Below are 21,089 nucleotides of genomic sequence, written 5' to 3' on the forward strand. Positions count from 1 at the left end.
CAAGGGGGGAGGTGTTATGCCATCTCTCGGAATCATCCCTTATTATAGAACAACATGTGGTAACACCAAAGAATTGGTAACACTGTGCTACCCCTTTGGCAACACTGTTTCCGCCACAGAGGAGCTTTTCGAGCGACTACAGGTCGCACCACGCGTATTGTTAATTTTGATTTAGCACTGATCGCATACTCTTTTTTGTTCGAGTCTAATATTAGTTTGCAAATATAAAATTGAAAAAGTGTGTTAAGTGAAGGTGTATTAAGTGAAAGTGTATTAGGGAAAATTATATTAAGTTACTTGTTTGTAGACCTTTGTAAAATGAGTCAATTTAAAAAAAGAAAAGTCGATTTGGAATGCAGAAACTTCAATGAAGCTTGGACGGTAAAATATCTGTTTACAAACATTAATACGAAAGCAATTTGTTTAGTTTGTCAGGAAACAATTGCTGTTTTCAAAGAATACAATTTAAATAGGCACTTTAAAACAAAACATCCAAAATATGCATCACTTTCTTCAAAAGAACTTCAAACTGTAGCAGAAAACTTAGCAAAAAACTTGAATAAGCAACAAAATAGTTTTACTAAACAAAGTAATATAGAGATATCTACCACAAAAGCAAGTTATGTTGTCGCACACAAAATTGCTAAGTTCTGTAAGCCGTTTTCTGAAGCAGAATTTGTTAAACAATGCATGGTACAAGTGTCGGAGATATGTTGTCCTGAAAAGAAACATATTTTTGAGAATTTAAGCCTTTCGAGAAGAACAATAGTACGACGGATTGAAAATATTTCAGGAAACTTACTTGACCAGCTAAGAACAAAAATTGCTGATTTTACCTATTGTTATCTGGCTTTAGATGAATCCTGCGATATTACTGATACAAGTCAATTATTAATATTTATTCGCGGCATTAACAAGAAATGTGAAATTAGCGAGGAACTTCTTAGTGTGCATCCAATGAAAGGTACAACTACTGGTGAAGACTTCTTTCTCGCTGTTGAAGAGTGTTTAGTTAAAGTAAGTTTAACTTGGAACTAGTGGGCCGCATGGCATCGTGCCTTAAGGCAAATTGCTGGAACTTCCCGTACCAAAAATTATTTTTTTTTTGAAAAGATTAACATTTTTGAAAAAAATTTACTCTGAAAAAAAATAGATTTTTGAGGAACTATATAAATTTTTGACAAAAACTTACTTTTTGTTGAAAAATTTATTTTGAAATATTTTGGAAATTCTGAACTTTTTTTCAAAGCAATCGTACTGCTTTAATGCATAGAGACTAAATATCGAAGCGCGTAAGCGCCGCGTCGCTGTCTAACGCATAAGCATTGGTACGGAACCCTTAGGAATGTTAACAAAATGTATACTTATTGTTAAAATCTCTATAAAATATCTGATAATTTGATGTGCATATGTCTAATGCCTAATGATTATTGTTGACCGCCAAATGTTATTTTTTTTTTACTTTTTTTACTAAATCTCCGAAACCGCTAGACCTATTTTCATGAAAATTTGATCAAATCTTCATCTTGATAATGCAAGTAAAATGTTTTTGAATTATACAAATCGGACGCTCCGTTCTCATAAAAACAGAGTTACCGTTTTTGGCCCTTTTTGCCCCATATCTTCGGAACGGACCTGCCTTTGACAAAAACTAATCAGCACGTCTCCTTATCAATACGAATCGAATGTTTTTTGAATTATTCAAATTGCTTCATCCCGGTTCCCGAAATCGTCGACGAAAATTTGTATCTGAACACACACAAATGCACGCACACACACACATACATTAATTTTCTCTAAGGTGTGCCTATATATTCAGAAACCTTTGAAACGTAAAGATATATAAAAATTTTCATTTTCGATTTTTGTGCGATTACTATAACTTACCCTACGGAAAGTTAATTATAAATAAATCAATTTATCACCTCCAGAACATTAACAATCGTCATTTCATTTCGAATAAAATTTCAAAAAAAAAAAAAATAGTTGCCAAATTTCCACAAAATTGAAAAAGTGCTCCTGCATAGTCACAGTCTAAACGCATTTGCAAATAATTCTGTGCGACATTTTCACTTATACTGTGCTTAGCTTGGCGGCATTTTCACATTTTTCAATAATTTTCACAAAATTGGAAAAGTGCCCCAATACATAAACAGTCTAAACGCACTTGGGTAAACATTTGTACCAGAGTGGCGCTTAGACTGTGCTTAGCTTGGGTGATTTTTTGAATTTTTAATCCAAAATTACAAAAAAAATTTTTTGAAAAAAAAAAAACAAAATTTTTTTTCCAAAATCAATTATTTTGTTGAAACAAGCAGAAAGTTCTTTAAGTCATTTAAATCGGACACTTAGTTTTCTCAAAAACTGCCATTTTTTTAACATTTAGCTCTGTATTTCCGGAACCGCTGGGCCTACCTTTGCCAAAAACTAACCAGCACATCTCCCTATCAATAGAAATCGAATGTTTTTTAAACCATTCAAATCGGTTGATCCGTTCCCTCAAAAACTCGCTTTCTATTTTCTGCACTCTTTGCTCCATATCTCCGTAACGGCTGGACCTGCCTTTGCCAAAAACTAATCAGCACATCTCCCTATCAATAGGAATCGAATGTTTTTTAAACCATTCAAATCGGTTGATCCGTGCGCCCGAAAACGTGGACGAAAAAAAGCGGACATACAAAACACACACACACACACACACACACATCCATTTTTTCTGAAGTATGCCAAAATGTTCAGAAACCTTCAAAACGTCGAGAAATGTAAAAATTTTTGATTTCGATTTTTGGACGATTACTATAACTTACCCTACGGGAAGTTAATAAAATAGTAAGCGTCACTACGGATGGTTGTCCTAGTTTAACAGGTAAAAATGTAGGTTTACTTAAACGAATTCGCAACAAAGTAAAAGAGTTACAACCAGAACACGATATATTATTTTTGCACTGCATTATTCATCAAGAAGTGCTATGCAGAAAAGTTTTGAAATTGAATCACGTCGTTACTGTTGTGACTAAAGTTGTGAATTTTATCCGAGGACGTGCCATAAATCATCGACAGTTTGTTGAATTTTTGAAAGAAATTGAAAGTGACTTCTACGAAATTCCTTATTACACTGAAGTGAGATGGCTTAGCATTGGTAAAGTTTTGGACAGATTTCAACATTTGCTTGATGAAATAATATCCTTCTTGTCGATAAAAGGAAAATTAAATGATTTTCCTGAATTGCAAAATGAGGCTTGGCTAAACGATTTTTCGTTTTCAGTAGATATTGTAAAATATTTGAACGAATTAAATATAAATCTACAAGGGAAAAACCAATTCGCTTTCAATATGCACTCAAACGACAAAGCATTTATGACAAAACTTAATTTATTTGCTGAAAACTTTAATAATAAATTATTAAATCATTTCCCCTCATTGCGAGCACGTCGAGAATCATTGAAAAATACAGATTTTTTAAAATATAGTGCAATAACACAAGACCTGCATTCTGAATTCCAAAGAAGATTTCAAGATTTCAAAGCTGTTGAAAAACCTTTATCATTAATTAGCCAACCTTTCAATTTTGATGTGCAAGAAGCTCCTGTTGAAATTCAATTAGAACTAATTGACTTACAATCAAATAATTAACTAAAAGAAAAATTTCACTCAAACGAATTGAGTGCTTTCTATGGCGCTTTGAATAACGAACATTTCAAACATTTTTTGAACTATGTTCAAAAATACCTTGTTTTATTTGGTTCGACATATATTTGTGAAAGAACTTTTTCTTTAATGGTTTCCACGAAAAATAAGTATCGATCGCAAATTACTGACGAAAATCTACACTCGGTATTAAGGATTGCTACAAGTGATTTGGAACCCAATTTTGAAAAAACAATATCAGATGAACATTCGAGATTTCACGTCTCGCATTAACTTTAAATATTTATTTCTACGTTTGATGTTTTTCTTTTCTTTTTTGAATTCTATTTACTATTATATTTATGAAATGCAATATAAATGTTAAATTGTAATAATTATGTGTCAATAAATTGAAATTATACTTATAATTAGTGTTTTTGTCAAAAAAAATTGCAGGGAAAAACTCCATCCAAAACATCCGCTTGTGAAAAGCATACGCGGTATAGTACTCCGGCCCGGGGGACATTTTGAAAATTTCATTTTGGATCGCGCTCCAAAGTATTTGCCCACCCCTGATATAAAGGAACTATTTCATGGCCTTCTATTTCAAATATAAGCCTATTCTATTCAAGATTTCGTGTCTTATACAGTTCTTCAGTATCTCTAAGAAGCCTATTTATAATTTTGCAATTAGCAGCAAACTGATCACAAACTGTTGCAATAACATTTACACTAATACTCAATAGTTTTCTAATGACATCCACAATAATAAATTTTAAATCAATGATATTCACGCCCCCATCAGAGAAGTAAAATTCAACTGGTTGCACCCAGCGATGTTTTATGCCTTTAACTATAAAAACAAGAGAATGATCAGCAAATAAACTTTCCCTACCATTTGCCTGTTCCGGAACACCAACAATATGATCCTTTTTACGGTCGTAAAATATTGCGGATGATAATGATATTTCATCAAATATTAGTATACAGTTTTTGCTATTCACATATTTTTTCTGTGCCATAACCCAATGTTTGGAAAAGGGTCTCATTAATACTACTATACAAAGGAATTGGTGAGAGCAACTTTCTCAATGTTTTAGGAGCAGGCAAAACAAATATTTTTCTCCAAAAGTAATAACTTCTTGGAGAAATTTTATACAGAGTTAAAGCAAGAATTTTATCATTAAGCGTAAATTTTCTTTCTTTTGGCTTTTTCCTATGTTCTCTTAGCTGACTTAATATAAAATTACGAGCCCTCTTATTTAATGTTACTGGAAGATAAGCAAAATTTTCAGCATATTTGAGACTTTCTGGTAACTTCTGCCTCAATGTTTTTTTTGTATATTTATTCTCCTTACTTCCTTTCACGACACATTTGTTATACGGTATAAATTTTGTTCTTTGCATATCTGATCTCCGCACTGCTTATATCTTGAGTTACGAATTTCTGTTGAAAAAAAATATCTAGAATCATTTGCTACTATTAAGAGTGTATGTAAAATATATTACGGGTATGTGTTTCTATCTAGAAGGCAGTTTTGTTCTGCATATGGATCTCCACTGAAACCTAAATAAGAAAACATTAGTGTAAAAATGTTGTTGCAAAAATTATATTATATTGAATCGCCTACCTGGCATGCTCAATGTAGGCAATGCATTAGGTTTCAGTGTAGTTATATTTCTTTTGCATATACTTGCAAAATGTGCGTCTCGCACGAACCGAGACCTAGACGAACGCAAAGGTGTTAATTTCTCTAGATCAGGATTTTTTATTCTTTCCAGGCAAATAGCAAATATCTACAACATCCAAATCAATATTTATTTGTGATTAATGTTTGGTTATTTTATTCTTATTACGCACTTTGTCATTTCTCGCTGGAAATACATGCAATTCTGCATTTTTTTTAATATTAGTGCACCCTGGAACATAACACTTTGACATTTTGCTCGCAAACTAATCACCTGTCGAAATTGTTTGATTGCCCGCGTTGAAATTCTTAGCCGATGAGTGCCAAATTGCTGCAAGAGCGCACTTAGGGAGAGCAGCTCTACTAAAACCGAGCAAGGCATAGACTCTTGGCCCCCTGTAATATCAATTAATGTGTAAAGAAATCCAAAAGTTTGATAAAGTCAATATTGGAGCTGCAGTATCAAGTATCATGTAGTAAAGATTAATTTTAAAATTTACTTTTGTAGTCAATTGAATGTTTTCATCTCCTTCATGCTAATTTGTTTTCGGTGGCGTCGGCGACAAACACTAATTTCAGCAGAAAAATCTGGCTCTGTTTCTAATGCTTCATAAAGTTCATTAGCCAATTGCAAATAATTTTCGACACTTTCATTATTTCTAATGCTTTCGGAAAATTTCAATACTTACTTGATTCAGTACACGAACTAACATTCTAAGAAACTTTTTACGTCATTTTGCTAAAAAGTTCATATTTCTGCACTCACATTCACGCTTAAAGCCAGTGTCAGATGGGAAAAATGTTGCACATGCTTGGATGGGCTGACAAATGATTGACCTAATTAAATAGTCTACACAAGTGCAAGAATATGTAAGAAAGCAAATCTTGCACTTTTCGCATCTCATACAAAAACTGTTACATGTTTGATTAGCCTGTGTAACCACATATGATGATACATTCCACTGTTTATCGGAAATAATTTGTATCTGCTTTATATTTTCACTTCTCTCATGCCTTTTTGTTGTCTCTCTCTGTCTTGTTGATATACAAATTCAATTTATTCTTTTATTTCTGTAACAAAAGGCTTCCACTTTAGTCCTTAACACCATATCAATGGCCTTATCCATTCTCTTATTGTTACTTACTTACTTTCTTCCCATGACTCGTTTCTTCATTTGATTATGATGGCTTTCTAAGAACATGTTAGTGTTAATCCCTAATCCTTTCATATAGCAATATGCTCATGTAGTTTCACGGCAGCAGTAAACTTTTCTAAAATATGTTACAAATGATTTTGTATCATCATCTCCCTCAAGCTCATCAAAAAATTTATTTAAACTAGTCCTGAATTCCCTTTCATCTAAAATCATTTTTATAGTTATCAATTTCTCATAACTTCTTCCAACTCCTGGACACGTGCCAAGAGTATAACAGTTTATGCTGTGGAGCACCCATGACAGATGACCAAGCATTGAAATATGCTGGGTAGTTATCTGTCATGAATGACTTTGTTTGATTTTACCGACTGCCTTAGAGATTTCTTCAAAAAATATTTCACACGTTACTTCATCTTGTCTGTTTGCAAAATAATGCAACTGGAACTCCGCTTCCAAATGCATCAATCACCATTAACGTATGCAACTGGTAATTGTAACAATTTGTTCCATGGGTGGCATCAAAGCAAATTATGTCTGTGCCAAATTCCTTCAACATTTTCGCCTGTTTCTTAGTCATAATTATTTTCTTCCTTTCTAAGCCCATAATCAACAGTGTTGTCATTTTTATGAAACAATACTGAAAATTGCTCTTTTCGCCTGTTCTACTCTACCCAAATTTCACACTGATATAATCAGTTGGGTGTTTGTATGTACGGTATGGTTTTAAATTCAGACACAAATCTCTACTGGAGACTAAAGAAACCCTCAGTGGTAATTAGTTATTATACGATGCTTCACGTATATTACCAATGATAACAAAAATCCCTTTGATATCTCTGTACAAATGTTCGTTTGGTTCGTTTTACGGTGACATTATCAATAAAAAAAGCGACGAAAATAATAGTTCATATCCAATCTTAATCATTATCACACTTGAACAGAGATAAAACTATTATTTATTGATACATAGGCCATCGGGCACTATAACATATTTATCCTCTCGACTAAAAAATTTGCCCTCTTTACTCTGATTACCTTGTAACAGAGGCTATAAACTATATCCGTAAACCAAACCAAACATTTCGCGACGCCCGGCTAAAAAAACAGCATAACGATATATCTTCTATATATATAAAAATAAGTCGTGTTTTCCTTCCTGACGAAATAACTCCAGAACGTACGAACCGATTTCGACAATTTTGCATTCGTTGAAAAGGTCTCGGGCTCCGCAAGGTTTATAGCTAAAAAAATTAGTGGTGCACGGCATCGTGCCCTAATGCAAATTGCTGGAACTTCACGCACCGTAATTAAAATTTGGGTAATAAAAATAATCAATAAATGTTTTAAATAATTTAAAATAGATTATTTTCTATATATATAAAAATAAGTCGTGTTTTCCTGACGAAATCACTCCAGAACGTGCGAACCGATTTCGACAATTTTGCATTCGTTGGAAAGGTCTCGGGCTCCGCAAGGTTTATAGCTAAGAAAATTAGTGGTGCATGGCATCGTGCCCTAATGCAAATTGCTGGAACTTCACGCACTGTAATTAAAAATTCGAGTAATGAAAATAATCAACAATTGTTTTAAATAATTTGAAATAGATAATCTACATATATATATAAAAATAAGTCGGGTTTTCCTTCCTGACGATATAACTCCAGAACGCACAAACCGATTTCGACAATTTTACATTCGTTGGAAAGGTCTCGGGCTTCGTAAGGTTTATAGCTAAGAAAATTAGTTGTGCATGGCATCGTGCCTTAATGCAAGCTGCTGGAACTTCACGCACCATAATTAAAAATTCGAGTAATGACATTAGTAAGAATTACCAGAATTATGCTTGGTTAAGTCAACGAGCAATTCTTGCCGCAAAGAATAATGATGTACACGCATTGAATTTCACCATTCAATCAGAAATTGCTGGCGATTTGGTGACATACCAATGATTCCGACTGGTCTTCCGTTAGTTCGCCTCGCGTTTGCAATAACAAGTCGCAAGGCCAATCGCTTAGTGTTTGCGGGATAAATTTCAAATAGATTATTTAGAAAATCATTGTTTTTCACATGGGCAGTTATACGTTGCCTGTTCACGAGTTGGAAAACCATCCGCTTTGTTTGTGTTAACGTCAGACCAAAAAACAAAAAATGTGGTTTACCAAAGAGCACTTCAATGAAACGGATGATTTTCGGATTCACTTTCATTTACTTAGAGAAGTTCAACTAAAAAACACTTAATGTTTGTAATCGAAATAAATTCATTACTGTTGTATGATAAAATCACATTTTTTCAAATATAAAACAAACAAAAAATTTCTTCATCTTTCTCACGAATTCATCTGGTGGCGAAACGGAGTTCGTCGGGTTTGCTAGTACATATATAAAAAACATGATTCGAATATACTAAAATGGCAAACAAAGCGGATGGTACAATAATGATAACAAGGATAGGATACATAGGTAAGAATAAATAAGTTACGCATATGATAGAAAAACTAAGTGTTATGAAGTAATAAAACATTAAAATTAGTAAAAATTAAACAAACATGAAGAAGAGAAAAAACTATTTGATAAGCGAAAAAGATACGACTTCTAAAAGACAAATTATGCCTGCAATATGGTCTAATTAACGAAGGTTGGCTAGTCTTTTAGTTACCGTGCCGCATACGATGTATAACTAAACTGGTCGCGATAGCTGTTGTGATCGATATGCAAAGAAATCATATCCCAATCATATTATGTATTAGTAAGATGGGTTGGATAAAGCCGCGAAATGAGCACTAGACAATGCTGACCCGGCAGAACTGAGGCCAACATTAATACGCGTAAAAAAAGAAAGAGAGAAAATATTTAAAAAAGAATAACATTATGAAAATTATTAAAACTAATTCATTATTGCATCATCTTACAAAAGACAACATTATTGGATCGATACACGAAAATATATAACGTTAAAATACGAAGAAAAACTAGTAGCAAGGCCTTAAGGCAAATTGCTGGAACTCCCGTACCGCAATTCAAAATTCGAGTAATTAAAAATAATCAATAATCAATAACAGTTGATCAATGATTGGATACTTTTAATATAATTGTAAACCATAATAAATCATTTATGTGCAAAAATATACCATATTGAAATAAAATCGTAAAATCTGAAATTTGTTAAATATTCAAGTATCGACATTTTATTTTAAGTACAAATAAAACAAACCATAAAATATATTTTTTATTCATTATACATTGTTATGTACATTTTCTATGATAGGTAGACATATACATACGCACACTATATATATATATATATATATATATATATATATATATATATATATATATACAGTAGAACCTCGATTATCCGGACTAATTGTTGTCGATAGGCATCCGGATAATCGAAAATCCGGATAATCCAAATGATGAAGAATAAAGTTTTGTTTATCAAAAATAACAAATACATACATAGATATCAACAAAAATCAATGTTTATAAAAAATTAACGCTTACATATTTTCTCACAATTAGATTACATTATACATATTCTATTAATCATGAGGTAGAATATTCAGGTGGTACGTAAAGTATCAATGAAGAAGAAAAGTTGCTTACGAATAATTTGTTGATCATTTTTGTAAAAACCAACAATATAGAGCTTCTTCTAAGAGTTAATTTTTCAGTCTGTTCATTTTCCGATTTTCACTCCCCTCTTTACTATCTAACTTGCAAATGTACAACAAAATTGAATCGGCATTCTTTTTAGTATCGCTTATAGTGGATGTACCTACACCATACCTTTCAGCTAACGGCCGGTTTCGCCTTTTTTAAATATTCTATTATCTTTATCTTTAAGGGAAAACACCACCCTTTAAAAATGTATATATGCACGTCAGAACACACTAGTAAAATTGCAAACGAACTACATAAAGCGATAAATGCCGCGCGGGGCAGCAAAACAAAAGGACAGTCATTTGTTTTTTCAGTGAATGTCATTCGATTTTTGTGTAAAGTATAAAGTCTGGAATTCACCCGATATCGATTTAAAATCGTGCTTTTCTAAAAGCAATCGGGTGTAATTCTCCCAAGATATTTAATATCTTGTCAAAATTATAAGGTGAACGTGCCTTCTGCTGACTCCTCTTTCCAAACACCGGATTGGTGTTGCTAATGGTTAGAGGATAAGCCACATTAGCAAGTGAATTTTTCTAAATTTAAATTTTTCTAAGTCTTTAGATTAACTTTATTAAAATCAGTGCTCTGCATATTGAAGAATACAAGAATATTCCCAGGCAGGCGCCTGGGAAGAAATTAAAAATAATGAAAATGGAAGTATTAACGAGCGAGACCCTGAAAAACAAATACAATGCGCTATCTGATCGGACTGACGTGGACACGGACAGGGAGCTTGAGGAATATAAGAAGGTCAAACGGCGGAAGAAAGCCAAAAACAAGGAGGTCGAGAAAATTGATGTCGGGTCACAGCCATCCACTTCAGGCGTACAGGCAGCACCATCGAAGAAAATAGACATGAAGCAAGAGAAAATTCCGCCTATCATCGTAAAAGTAGAAATAGAGCTGAAAACCATCCGCTATATCAGGGATACAACTAAGATCAATTTCAGGTATCAGTTCCTAAAAAATAATTTACACAAATTTTATACCGATTCAATTACTGACCACGAAAAATTAAAAAGCATATTGCGAGAATGCAATTACCCTTTCTACACCTACTCCATGAAACAAAATCTGGGGAAAAAAATTACAATTACGGGACTCCATCCATCTATAACTGAGGCAGAAGTCCGCGAAGAACTGCAACAGAAAGGAGCTAAAATAAAGCAAGTGGTGCAAGTAACGCGAAAACAGTCGGACGGTAGTATACATAAACTGCCAATATATATAATTTTAGTTGACAAAGACCAGGATATGGCGGAGCTGAAGTGCATAACCAACATTGGTGGACACATCTTCTCTTGGGAGACTTATAGACCACAAAACAGAGCATTGCAGTGCCACAAATGCCTGAACTTTGGCCATACATCGTACACCTGCGATCTAAAGTACAGGTGTATAAAGTGCCTCAATGTGCACGCACCAGGTGCGTGCCAGAAACTGCCAACTGAGGCACCGATGTGTGTAAACTGTGGCAACGAACACCCGGCAAACTACTCAAAGTGCAGTGCACTTCTCAACTACAAGGAGAAAAAGGAAAGTGATGCTCTCAGGAGAAGACAAATATACAGGCCAGCACCAACACCAGTGCCGCTGACGAGGAGCTTTTCGTCAGCTTTAAATAACACCAATGTTGGCCCAAATGCAAAATCAGCGTTTCCTCAACTCCCTGTTCCAAGGTCATCATTTCAAAATGTGATCCAGTCCTCGCCTTTACCGGTTGAGCCTACACCATCAACATCACCGACCCGGCCTGCACCATCATCATCACACTTCCGGCCTGCACTATCGCAACCACCAACACGGCCTGCCTGCAGCCAGCCCGATCCAGACCTCAACACTCCGGAAGGACTCTTTACTGCTATGGGCGAGATCAGGAAGCTATTTGCGGATCCCCAGGTAAAGCAAATTTTCAGTGAGCTATACAAACTGACAAAAACACTAAACACAAACATGACTTATAACGACAAATACACAACAATTTTGAACTTTCTTACATCATCACCATAAACCAATCGCAAGACTTACAAATAATGCATTTCAATTCTAATGGACTTAAAAAAAACGTTGACGAACTGAGACAGACGATAACAAAATACGATCTGGACATAGTACTGATTAACGAGACACATTTAAAACCTACGGACAGACTCTATATCAACAATTACAAAGTTTACAGAAACGACAGACAGACGGACGCACGCGGATGGGGCGGCACTGCAATTTTGATCAAGTCTAACATCAGACACGAGCAAGTGCCAAACCTGACAGCGGGCGGTTCTGAAATAACAGCTATTAATGTATACAAGAGAGGTCAAAAAGTAACCATAATATCGATTTACATCCCGGCAAGCAGACTAGAACATACGGACTTACAAAGACTACTGGACTCGAACAGATTTGTACTTGTGGCAGGAGACTTTAACGCACAACACAGAACTTGGAACTGTAACTTCAACAACGCGAACGGAAACAGACTTTACGAATACCTGACCGAACACAACACCACAGACGCACAACTACACTATCCTGACACGCCGACCAGATACGCCACCGTACAGACGCACCATCACAGTACGATCGATTTGGCATTGACAAAAAATCTACACGTAACATCCGAACCCATAACAAGAACACTTTTTAACTCTGACCATAATCCAGTTTTCATGACCATTTCAGACAGACTAGACGTAGACCAGACTCCCACACGCAAATTTTTAGATTACACCAGAGCCAACTGGCCAATTTTCAGAGACATCATCACAGACAACACACGACACACTATGCCAATCGATACCAACACTGACATTGAGGAGGCTGTAACACACCTAACACTGACAATCACAGACGCTGTACAACAGACTATACCGACACTAGACTCAAGAACAACACCAACCAACGACTTGCCAGAACACATTTTATTGAAAATACAACTTAAAAATCATACAAAGAAACTGTGGCAACGTACCGGTGACAGACTACTCAAGGAACATGTTAACAGACTGACAAAAATTATTTCCAATGAAATACGTGACTACCGAAACAACACTTGGACCAAAAGACTCGAGAACATAAATACTGACCCACATAAAATTTGGCAGACAGCAAAAAGACTGACGCGGAAACCAACATCCATACCTCCACTAAATTAACCGACAACAATTACGCAACGACACCAGCAGACAAGGCGGAAATATTGGCAAAAAATTTTGAGGACACACATAAACAAAATGCCAATATGTCAAACGCAGACCTGAAACAAGACGTACACGAGACAATTCAAAACTTCACTGACCTCCACAGGGACAAAGACTTACGAATAGACCCTGCCACAGTTTCTGAAATAAAGACAATAGTTAAAAAATTGCCGAACAGAAAAGCACCAGGACCGGACGGACTACAAAACATAATACTTAAACAACTGCCGACGAACGCCTACATTTTACTTACCCGGATAATAAATAGAATAATGACAAAAGGCTGCTTTCCCGCTCCTTGGAAAACCTCCACCATATTTCCAATAGTGAAGCCAAGGAAACAGCCAGACATACCACAGAACTACAGACCGATCAGCCTCCTCAACACAATGAGTAAGGTAGCCGAAAACGTACTACTCAAAAGACTGAACAAGCACATAAGACACAACAAAATCATACCTGACACACAATACGGCTTCAAAGAACGACACTCCACACTACACCCACTGACAAAACTCATAGAAAATACAGTTCTCAATTTTAACAGACGAAACCATACCGGATTGGTGTTGCTTGATTTCGAGAAGGCGTTTGACACCATCTGGATGGACGGACTTATACATAAACTTATACAACTGAATTTTCCACCATACATTACAAGAACATTACACTCATACCTCTCAGACCGTAACTTTACCGTACAAGTAGACAACGGACTTTCGACGGTTAAACAAGTGACGGCGGGAGTACCGCAGGGCTCGATCCTGGGACCGTCACTGTTTAACGTCTACATTCACGACATACCCACTGACGCCGACACCACCTTACTGACGTTTGCTGACAACACTGCCATATACAAATCATCACGATCACCGACGCTACTGACTACAAAGATACAGACACACATAGACAAGCTGACGAAATATACTGACAAATGGCAGATCAAGATAAATCCGCAAAAGACGGAGGCAATTTTATTTACTAAGAGCCGAAATGCCACGACTAGACTGACTGACTTAGACAAAATTAAAGTATTAAACTGTGAAGTTGAGTGGTCCAAAGATGTCAAATATCTTGGTGTGACCCTGGACCATAGACTCAGCTTCACAAAACATATTAATACGAAAATTGGACAGGCTTACGGGATGTTAAATCTACTGAGACCTCTCTTGAACCACAACGGCCCGCTAAGCGTGAAGAACAAGCGAACACTTTACTTGACACTAATAAGACCGATACTGACATACGGCGCTCCGGCATGGAATGCGACGACTAAGACTAACTTACGGAAACTACAGACATTACAAAATAAGACACTACGACTCGTACTCAACAAAATAAGGGACCCACTGACTAGACATTACTACTCTTCAAAATACATACACAAACAGACTGACGTACCGACAATACTCGACTACATAAAAAGCTCACTGAAAATTTTTATCTGAAATGTGGGGATCATCCTAATGTTAACATCGCGGGCCTCGGCCAATACACAAGAGACGATATTTGGTATGGCAATCACGCCATGCCAAAATATATACTGATCGACCCATAGCGGTAAACGAAAATTGGCTCGACATAAATTTTCTCCCTCAGAGTGAATAAATTTTTATTATGTTTTTCTTCTTTATGTGTTATTATGTGTTATTATAAATAGTGCTAAGTGATTTTTTTTGGGGGATAAATTTTTCTTTCCTCTTTTTTTGTCACACGAATATGAATTAACTTATATATTCTGAATTAATTATTGTTTGCAAAACCAAATCCAATGAAGGATGCAATACCTACGGGTAAAAAACCCATGTTATATATAAAATGCAATGTACATACTTTTATATACTGAAATATATAGTCTTTGAATTGAATTGAATTGGGGCAGCAAAACAGCGGCGCGGGCGGAATATGCAAGTTCCGGATAATCGCGAATCCGTATAACCGAGGTCCGGATAATCGAGGTTCTACTGTATATATATATATATATATATATATATATATATATATATATATATATATATATATATATATATCTTATATATAAAAATGGAGCTCTCTTTCAAATGTCCGAATAAAACTCGAAAACGGCTGAATCGATTTGGCCAGTCTTAGTCTTGAAAAATTCGTGCCAATCTAGAGAAAGTCCAAAAGGTGACAAATTATTTCAAATCCGCGTAGAAACTTTACATTTTTAATTTGAAAATTTTTGTTGAAGCGTAATTTAAATAAAACAATAGACGGTGGCAATTACGTGAAATGTCAAACGCTTTTGACAGATGATGTTCAATTACGTTTAATAGAATTTTTACGCGAATATTATTTAATTATGATTATCTCTCTAAAAGATCTCATTTGTATCATTATATACTAATTGGTATTTATAAAACGCTTTCTAGGTTATATTATTTTCTATTTATGTTATTTAAATTCAGAACCTAAATTTGGTATCGATCAAATGGACATTTTGTCGAATAACATTTTCCCAGTTATAATTTCCCAGAATTTATCGAAGAATAGATAGTAATATATGAAGGTCCGGGGTTAAAAAGGTCCACCACCGATGTGTCAAAAATCAGTAAACTTAAGCATTGTTTAACAACAGTATTTGAAAGTAGAGGAAAAAGGATGTATAACCAGCTATAACCTTGATTTGAAAACGGTAATCTTTGAAATGGGGGAGATAAACAGTAATCTTTGAAAATTCATAATACAAGTATTTTTTTCCGTTGTTAGTTTTTTAGCATTAGTTAAAAATGTAATTATTTTGTAAAATACCTTTAAAATTATAATAAGGCTTTAAACCTGTTTGCCACCTGGCCTTTTTAAGTTACTCCGTCTATAGGGTAAAAAGGTCTAGATAACAAATTTTTGAAAGACATTAAAAAAGCACATTTCTACAATGATGAAGTAGAAGGAAGCCAAAAAGAATCTGAAAAACTTGAAATGTAATCAATAAGTCGAAATACCAAAAAAGACTTGGATTGAATGAATTATACCATGTTTGCTATAGAAAGTGTATAAAACTTCCAGTTTGGCTGTATTGACAAAATATAGGCAAACTAATGTGGTTTATTATTTTTATAATACCTCATTGTATATAGCATTCAAACAGCACATCCTTATACACCTAAAGTATTAATATTTTTGATTCTCTAGAAATTGTTTAGAATATACCTTACTTAGCAAAACAAAGTTTGCCGGGTCAGCTAGTATATATATATATATATATACATACATACATGAATGCTGAAACAAAGAAATAATACATTGGTAATTTGTGTTGTGCTATACATTTACACAATTAATATATCGTAGACCTAGGTTGCATGCTTGCCCAACAAGCAGAACAAAGCATAGAATACTTGATTTGGAACCATAACGAACATAATTTAGCTCCACGACGCGGACGTTTGGTTAGGTTCGGAGGGTAAATTATTTATTATTTTCAAACCCAATCTTAGAGTTCCATTTCCATTCACTGATGTTATGATGATCCAAATTTCGAATGGTTCTGTATCCCATTTATTTATGTTTCTTCCGTTAGAATCATATTTTCCTTTTCTTATACTTATATTAAACTTCATTTATTACTTTTGCTGGTGGTGCTTTCACATTGTAAAAATCAATCCCTGTATTGTTACTAATATCGTTTTCTCATTGTAAACTTCTTTTTCTGTTCTCAATTTGCTTCGACGATTTTGTGCACCATACAGTATTCGTCTCTGGTTCGAATGTTTCCCAAATATTTGATGTAATCGACGTTTTCTAATTCTTGATTGTTTCCTACCGTTATACTCCATTACGTAACCTATACTCATTTTGACGATTTTGCTCATCTTGTAGGTATATTAAGGTTATACATTATTTTCTGTAGGTTCTATTTGTTATTTTGGATTATATAGTCCGTGTATAATTTGTTATAATTAAATTTTTTTGCGCTGAATTGAATATTGGTTGTTGGTAACATAGCTGAATAATGCTGATTACTTGAATTAAATAAAAGTATGAGCTCTTGTTGTGGTGTCATATTATAGTAATCTTCACTTGAATGTCGATAAACAGTGTAAATATATTGGACGACGTTACTCTTATTGTTAGTTGAACTTCTGAAAAAAACATCTACATCGCGATTAAGAGCTCTTGATAAGTAGTAATGCGTATGGGTATTAGCACATAGTTGATCTGTTGCATGCAATCTAATTTGTCTCTTCAAATCCAAAAACCGAAAACAATCTGTTGTTAATGGATCACAACTACAATCTGATTTTTTGTTAGCACAAACCAACTTTTGACAGAGTTTCATGAAAGGTAAACGCATTTCGTCGTCGAAAACGATAACTGTTCATTGCCGCATATATTATGAGAAACTGCGTCATAAAAACAATTTCTGATTGCGGTGGTCCTTATAATTCTAAAATAATTTTTGAAATCTTTGTGAAAATCCTTGTACACATTTTTATGTTCTATAGCACAAGATTTTATACTATTACTAGCTGACCCGGCAAACGTTGTTGTGCTAAGTAAGGTATATCCTAAACAATTTCTAGAGAATCAAAAATATTAATACTTCAAGTGTATAAGGATGATGTGTTGTTTGAATGCTATATACAATGAGGTATTATAAAAACAATAAACCCCATTACTTTGTCTATATTTTGTCAATACAATCAAACTGAAAGTTTTATACACTTTCTATAGAAAACATGATATAATCCAATCCAAGTCATTTTTGGTCTTTCGCCTTATTGATTACGTTTCAAGTTTTTCAGATTCTTTTTGTAAATAATACTACTGAGCTTATACAAAATTTTCAAATTTTTGCGAGGAGAGATAGAAAATGAATTAAGTATTTCTTCTTTGACATGCTTTTTGAAAAGTTTCAAGTAACATTCGATGAATTAAAGTATATTCAATAAAAAGTATATATGTAGAGCAGGGTGAGATACAAAGGTCATCTAGACCTTTTTACCCTATAAGCGAAGTAACTTGGAACGGTTAGGTGACAAACAGGTGTAATGTCTTATTTTAATCTTAAATGTATTTTAGAAAACAATTACATTTTTAACTAATGCTACAAAACTACCAACGGAAGAAAATACTTTTATTATGGATTTTCAAAGATTACCGTTTATCTCCCCCATTTCAAAGATCATCGTTTTCAAATCAAGGTTATAGCTGTCCTCTTCATCAGCTGATTCATCTTTTGTCCTCTACTTTCAAATATTGTTGTTAAACAATGCTTAACTTTACTGATTTTTGACACATCGGTGGTGGACCTTTTAACCTCGGACTTTCATATATTACTATCTATTCTTCGATAAATTCTGGGAAATTATAACTGGGAAAATGTTATTCGGCAAAATGTCCATAATTTAATCATAATTAAATAATATTCGCGTAAAACATCCTATTAAACATAATCGAACATCATCTGTCAAAAACGTTTGACATTGCACATATTAGACACCGTCCATTGTTTTATTTCAATTACGCTTCAACAAAAAATTTCAAATTAAAAATGTAAAGTTTCTACGCGGATTTGAAATAATTTCTCACCTTTTGGGCAATCTCTGGATTGGCACGAATTTTTCAAGACTAAGACTGGCCAAATCCATTCAGCCGTTTTCGAGTTTTATTCGGACATTTGAAAGACAGCTCCATTTTTATATATAAGATAGTTTGTTACAGGATTGTGAGAAAATAAATTTCTAAATTGAATCACAAACTCGTTATTTCTCGATAATATTAGATTTAGCTGAGTTATGAGATGCTCATCACTCAAGTTAGAGTAAGTTAGTTCTATAGCATTTTGTAGAATCATTTCTGTGCGTTTTAAAATAGTCCTAATAGCGTAAGGAATAGCTGTAAAAGCAGTATTAGTGGTACTAATTGAAGTCAGAGCATTAGCAGTAGCGACAGTAGAAGCAGTAGTGGTAGTGTTAGTGGTAATAGTGGTAGTATCAGTATAGTGTTAGTAGCATTAGTGATATTGTCAGCAATCGTTATTGCAATAGCAGCGTTCTCGAGATTCTTCACTTTTTCTAGTTTTGTATCTACATTACTTGAAGTAAAAATATTATCTATATAGTCAGCAATTAACACTTTATTCTCAAAACAATTTTCATGTAAAATTGCATATACTGGCTTATGTTAACTAAAATAACTTTCGTATACCCCGTCTTCTATATTCCAAAAACGACGTCTTCTATATTTCCAAAAACGACGTCTATTTGTGTATTTAAATTTGTCGTTATATCATTCGTCGGTAATTTAATATATAAATTATATTTTCGAAAATAATTAATTAATTATTTTGATCGCATATTAGTACAAGTTTACTCTTATCTGGAAGTTTTTCTATATTTTTCATAAAAGCGGCTTTGAACATCGCTTTTTTAACTTTTGGCGATTTGTATCCAGATATATTAAAATTGATAAGAATTAATTCATTGAAATATAAGAATATCATTGAACATATATTCTGCAGTTATACATTTTACAAAATGATTATTTTTTTAATAAACTGTTAATCCTCGACTTTTTTCACTGATGTCTGACCTAAATATAATTTTATAATTTTCAAAACCTAAATCGTCGTACGGCTTGGATTGTGTTTCACTTAAACATATAATATTACCGCGATGAAACCACTTATCATGAATATTATGAGCCAATTTATTGTTCAATGTTCCGACATTGTGCTAAATGATTTTTAATACCGCTTTAGCCTTTAAATCATTATAGGATAATTTTAATTGCTTCGTTTTTCTTAGACGATTTAATTCGTTCAAAGCAGGATTTGCATCGATGTTTTCCAACCAATTCGTTACGCGGCTAAGCGCAACATATTGCATCTGTACAATACGTATTTCTATTTTGGTGTAATCAAGACAAATCTTTTCGTAAGTTTGGCATTGACTTTTATGGATTGTTATGGCCTCAGCAATTAAGATCGGAAATTGCTTTCTAAAAATATGATACTTTTCTTCATCTGTGAAATTTATGCACAGAACCATTTTATTTATAGGCGTCAAATTATTTTCAATTTCGCCATTCAACATATATTCCCTGTGAATAATTCTGGCCTTTGTCCTAACTCTAGAAAGCTGAAAATCTAGCCATAAAATTTCTGGCGTATTTTTTGTCTTATCGAAAGTGATATATTTCAAAATACCGCAAGCGCCATTAACGAGGCCGTCAACTACATCGATGTTGCTTGTAAGCATATACTTAATGTCAATTTTTAAATCAATAGTCTCTTCCAATCTTTTTTTTTTTTTTTTTTTTAATTTTTATTTTCAATAGCAATCAGAATACATAACTATTCTATGAGCTATTTGGCTTATGTCATTCACTCACACACATACACACACACTTGTAAACACACATATAATTTATCGGATTAATATTACAATCATATTCAGAGAATCACTTCAATAAATGATTCAATTATTCTGTTTATATAGGGTCGTGGTAGTTCTATGGTTCCTCCATATTATCTTCGGGCAGCTTCTTCTTCAGTCTTCTTGAAGTTGATGTCTCAAGAAGCTGAGTGACTATTGTTTGAATGATGTTGTAGTTTTTGAAAGTGTTTTATACTGTTGATTTGTATTATTTTGTTTATAAAATCAATATGAAGATCGTCGTGTAAAGTTTTGTTACTAACAAACCACGGAGCATCAGTAATCTGCCTCAATATTTTCGATTGGGCACGTTGCATTAACGCTATATTGGATTTGCTTGCACAGCTCTCACAGTCT

General features: G+C 33.9%; 1 protein-coding gene across 1 annotated transcript; it reads left to right on the plus strand.

The window, feature by feature from the left end:
• The first annotated feature begins 318 nt into the window (after positions 1–318).
• On the plus strand, positions 319–1,038 carry LOC113380861 (general transcription factor II-I repeat domain-containing protein 2B-like). Its single transcript, XM_026619926.1, has one exon. It carries the CDS (start codon positions 319–321, stop codon positions 1,036–1,038), a length of 720 nt encoding a protein of 239 aa, XP_026475711.1.
• Positions 1,039–21,089: the final 20,051 nt, after the last annotated feature.

The sequence above is a fragment of the Ctenocephalides felis genome, unplaced genomic scaffold (genome assembly GCF_003426905.1).
Source record: "Ctenocephalides felis isolate EL2017-DRISC unplaced genomic scaffold, ASM342690v1 CF-g0.4_SCAFFOLD_02429, whole genome shotgun sequence".
NCBI classification, from domain to species: Eukaryota; Metazoa; Arthropoda; class Insecta; order Siphonaptera; family Pulicidae; genus Ctenocephalides; species Ctenocephalides felis.